Source organism: Limulus polyphemus, unplaced genomic scaffold (assembly GCF_000517525.1).
Source record: "Limulus polyphemus unplaced genomic scaffold, Limulus_polyphemus-2.1.2 Scaffold11530, whole genome shotgun sequence".
Classification (NCBI taxonomy): domain Eukaryota; kingdom Metazoa; phylum Arthropoda; class Merostomata; order Xiphosura; family Limulidae; genus Limulus; species Limulus polyphemus.
Window position 1 is genome coordinate 3,892 of NW_013677140.1, and position 4,957 is coordinate 8,848.

The 4,957-nt window shown below is 35.4% G+C and overlaps 1 protein-coding gene and 1 long non-coding RNA gene across 2 annotated transcripts in view; both read left to right on the forward strand.

The window, feature by feature from the left end:
- LOC106476777 (mucin-6-like) overlaps window positions 1–4,957 on the forward strand; it is a gene marked incomplete at its 3' end in the record, with an annotated part of 11,750 nt that overhangs the window by 3,223 nt on the left and 3,570 nt on the right. Inside the window, exon 2 of the mRNA XM_013937404.2 lies at window positions 2,149–2,389. Within this exon, the coding sequence (XP_013792858.2) occupies window positions 2,149–2,389 (241 nt within the window). The remainder of the gene's footprint in view (window positions 1–2,148; window positions 2,390–4,957) is intronic.
- LOC111083837 overlaps window positions 4,402–4,957 on the forward strand; it is a 1,628-nt gene continuing 1,072 nt past the window's right edge. The window contains exons 1-2 of the long non-coding RNA XR_002609277.1: window positions 4,402–4,433; window positions 4,819–4,923. This is a non-coding gene — a long non-coding RNA (uncharacterized LOC111083837). The remainder of the gene's footprint in view (window positions 4,434–4,818; window positions 4,924–4,957) is intronic.

The window sequence follows — 4,957 nt, forward strand, 5'->3', positions numbered from 1 at the left end:
GAATCTCCTACGGTTAACAAATGTTCATAAAGCAGGACGCCCCTTACGACCAATGACATCCAATATTAGAACTTATAATTACTCTTTAATTGAATATTAGACCATCAGGTGGGTATCCAGGAATCTCCTATGGTTAATAAATGTTCATACAGCAGGACGCCCCTTACGACCAATGACATCCAATATTAGAACTTATAATTACTCTTTATTTGAATATTAGACCATCAGATGGTCATCCAGGAATCTCCTATGGTTAACAAATGTTCATAAAGCAGGACGCCCCTTACGACCAATGACATCCAATACTAGAACTTATAATTACTCTTTAATTGAATATTAGACCATCAGGTGGGTATCCAGGAATCTCCTATGGTTAATAAATGTTCATACAGTAGGACGCCCCTTACGACCAATGGCATCTAATACTAAAACTTATAATTACTCTTTAATTGAATATTAGACTATCAGGTGGTCGTCCAGGAATCTCCTATGGTAGATATTTTTAAAAAGTTCACTACAAATGAATACACCTTAAAAAACAGTTTTGTGTTTTGTCATGAAGTTCAACAACAGAAACTTGATAAAAATGTTCATTGTGCCAGTTTAGACATTGAATCATTATATCCTAATATATCATTACAAAAGACTACACAGCTGCTCTGATTTACAACGATAATTCCAATGACGTGTGAATTCCAAGATCATTTTATTAAACGAATTAATTTTGCCATTAAAGAGTCTCATTTCCTTTTGAATGGTAAGTTGAATGATAAGGTTGATGGCATCACAATGGCCCCATCTCTTGCAAAACTGTTTTTTGTGTTTCCTTGAAAAGCAATGGCTGTACAACTGTCCACAAGACTGTACTATAGCGGGTATGTTGATGATATTTTTAAGGTTTTTAAACATTCTGATCAGGTCTTCTGATTTCTACAGTGGATGCAGCAGTATGATGTTTACTGTTGAAAATCAGGAATATCGTAAACGTTCATCCCTGAATACTCTGATAAATAATAATAATAACGGACATTTTAAATGTGAAATTTATCAGAAGAAAACCTTTAAAGGATTATACTTTAATATTGTAAGTTTCATTTCTACCATTTTTAAATAAAATTTAATTGAAATATTTTTTTACTGTGCTTATGAGATATCTAGCACATATGATGGTGTACATAAAACATATTTCAATATCAAAGAACTTTTATGTAAAAATGGATATCCAAGTTATTTTATTCAAAGAATACTTCGTTGTTATTTAAACAAACAAAGTGTTGCTACATCCGAAATTTATGATGTACCTCTTTTTTGGGGGGTTGGTTTACCCTATGTGGATGAATATTCCTTGATTATTAAGAATCAGCTGAAAATTTTTATCCTTACGGTACACATGTTGTGGCGTATTTTTAAACCTAATTCTCGCCTTAGTTTTTTCAATTTAAGTACCAAGTTCCAACTTTACAAACTTCCTTTATTGCTGTCAATACATTGGTTCTACCAAAAGAAAATTAGTAACACTTATAAAAGAACATGCCAACTTAAGATCACCAGTTACGTCCAATATACTCACACACGCTTTAGTTTTAGATAAGTGTGACATTCCTGTCCATTCTAATGTCTTCAAGATCTTGACTAGGACCAATGACGAACATTGGTAAAGGACAGTTCGTTGATATATAAACTGAGGTCCGAAATCTACGTTCTTAGTGCTGCTTGCACTTTGATGTTAAAACGTACCTATGAACTCGCACAGCTCAATTTCTAATATAACTATTTTTGAACTCCTGTACATCACGTAAAAGAATGACAATCCATTAAAAAATAAAGTATCTAATGTAAGTGTACATAAAAACTTGGTGAGTTCTCAAAATCTGCAATGAATTATTTCTTTGTTGCTAAAATACACAACGGACTATTTCGGCTCTGGCCACAGTGGGTATCGAAACTTGATTTTTTAGTGTTACAAGTTTTCGGACTTCCTGCAGAAGCATTCAGGGAGGGCTGTTTTGAAATTGAATTTTACTTGTACGTGTAAACATAAATTAAACCACTATTGTGATAATTTTAACCAATCACAATTGTTAATTTTTTCAGTACTTTTCTTATCAAGTTCCTTATCTAAGACAAAGAAATGTTTCATCATTTCAGCATCATCATCTGACCGCGTTTTGAGGCCCATGTGTTACGTAAAACAACTGGAAATTCCTGAGAATAAATACACTGGTTACGTGGCCACCTCGACTCCACGGGCAAATTTACCAAAAGAGCTTGGAAAGTACAACAAAACGACCACAGAGTATGTATATTATAACAGACCCATCGCACCGAAACCTAAACCCGAAGAAGCAGACAAACCTAACATCCTTTTGAAACACCAACCAACTTTTAGGTAAGTTTGAATACTATTCTCCAAGTCGTGGCAAGCAAAATGCATCTGCCCCTCCCTTCTACACAAAATGCATCTGCCTCTCCCTTCTACGCAAAATCCATCTGCCCCTCCCTTATACACAAAATCCATCTGTCCCTCCCTTCTACACAAAATACATCTGTCCCTCCCTTCTATGGAAGATCCATCTGCCTCTCCCTTCTACTCAAAATCCATCTGCCTCTTCCTTCTCCGCAAAATCCATCTGCCCCTCCCTTCTACACAAAATCCATCTGCCTCTCCCTTCTACATAAAATCCATCTGCCCCTCCCTTCTACCCAAAATGCATCTGCCTCTCCCTTCTACACAAAATCCATCTGTCCCTCCCTTCTATGGAAGATCCATCTGCCTCTTCCTTCTACACAAAATCCATCTGCACCCCTTCTACACAAAATACATCTGCCCCTCCCTTCTACGTAAAATACATCTGACACTCCCTTCAACGCAAAATCTATTTGCCCACCTACTTTTACGCACGTAACTTTAAAGTCAACAGGGATGGTAGGTTGAAAAATAGTTTTCTCAACTTGGTCGCATGACGAATGAGAAGATTTATACGTGAAGATAGGAAACATACTAGTTCCCAACATATTTTCTGGCCCTTTACTCATCAAAGAATTAATGACCTTGATCTTCGATATTAGGCGTATCTTAAAATGGCTCAATACTTACAGAACTTTAAAGAAACACACAACTTCATGTTAACGGAAAAATCAGGGCTAAAAAAAAAGACTATAAACGCGTATTGCAGAGAGATCTTAGAGAAATAATTATCAAGAAGAAATTAAATACTATGTCAATTTCGAGAGACTGATCATCCGCGAAATGTTTTAAGTCTGTTACATAATAAAATACACATCAAAAACAGTATCAAATTCGTCTTGGTTGTGATTCACCAAAAACAATTAACATTGTCTAGAAAATTTATTTTATGAAATTCAAGGGTAAACTACGGTCACCACTTAGTGATAATAATCCTTACGTACTTACTAGGTAATCTACAGTCACCACTTAGTGATAATAATCCTTACGTACTTACTAGGTAATCTACGGTCACCACTTTGTGATAATAATCCTTACGTACTTACTAATTCTACGGTCACCAGTTAGTGATAATAATCCTTACGTACTTACTAGGTAATCTACGGTCACCACTTTGTGATAATAATCCTTACGTACTTACTAATTCTATGGTCACCAGTTAGTGATAATAATCCTTACGTACTTACTAGGTAATCTACGGTCACCACTTTGTGATAATAATCTTTACGTACTTACTAGGTAATCTACGGTCACCACTTAGTGATAATAATCTTTACGTACTTACTAGGTAATCTACGGTCACCACTTCGTGATAATAATCTTTACGTACTTACTAGGTAATCTACGGTCACCACTTTGTGATAATAACCCTTACGTACTTACTAATTCTACGGTCACCACTTAGTGATAATAATCCTTACGTACTTACTAATTTTGTTCAGTACTTCTAGTTTGTCTTGTGGTTTCTCAGATCTTACAACAGTAACTTAAATAGTTAAAACTGGTTTAAGAAATTTAAGTGTCATCCCGTCTTTCAGGTTTTGATAATCTCGAAAGCTGATACATTGTTGACTAAGATGTAGTATAAATAATAAGAAACTGTAAAAACTATAATACTATTATTGGTTAACATTTATACATGTCTGTGAAAGATGATAATAATGTGTCATCTTCAAGTTTATGGGAAAAACTATTATTACAATATTACAGCTTTAAATGTCAGAGAATCACTATAAATAGTAAAATTAAAAAAAACGAAAATAAGTATCAAACAGAGACGAAGGGTCATCAAGTCAGGTATTGATATTTGGTGTGATGTGTTACAGGTCAGGGTGTTGATATTTGATGTGATGTGTTACAAGTCACGGTGTTGATATTTGGTGTGATGTGTTACAAGTCACGGTGTTGATATTTGGTGTGATGTGTTACAAGTCACGGTGTTGATAGTTGGTGTGATGTGTTACAGGTCAGTGTTTGGATTTGGTGTGATGTGTTACAAGTCACGGTGCTGATATTTGGTGTGATGTGTTACAAGGTCACGGTGTTGATATTTGGTGTGATGTGTTACAAGTCACGGTGTTGATATTTGGTGTGATGTGTCACACCAAATACCAAAACCCTGACCTGTAATACATCACACCAAATACCAAAACCCTGACCTGTAATACATCACACCAGATATCAATACCCTGACCTGTAATACATCACACCAAATACCAAAACCCTGACCTGTAATACGTCACACCAAATATCAATACCCTGACTTCTAACACATCACACCAAATATCAACACCGTGACTTGTAACCCTGACCTGTAATACACAATAATATCTGGTGTGATGTATTACAAGGTCAGGGTATTGATATTTGGTGTGATGTATTACAGGTCAGGGTATTGATATCTGGTGTGATGTATTACAAGTCAGGGTATTGATATCTGGTGTGATGTATTACAAGTCAGGGTATTGATATCTGGTGTGATGTATTACA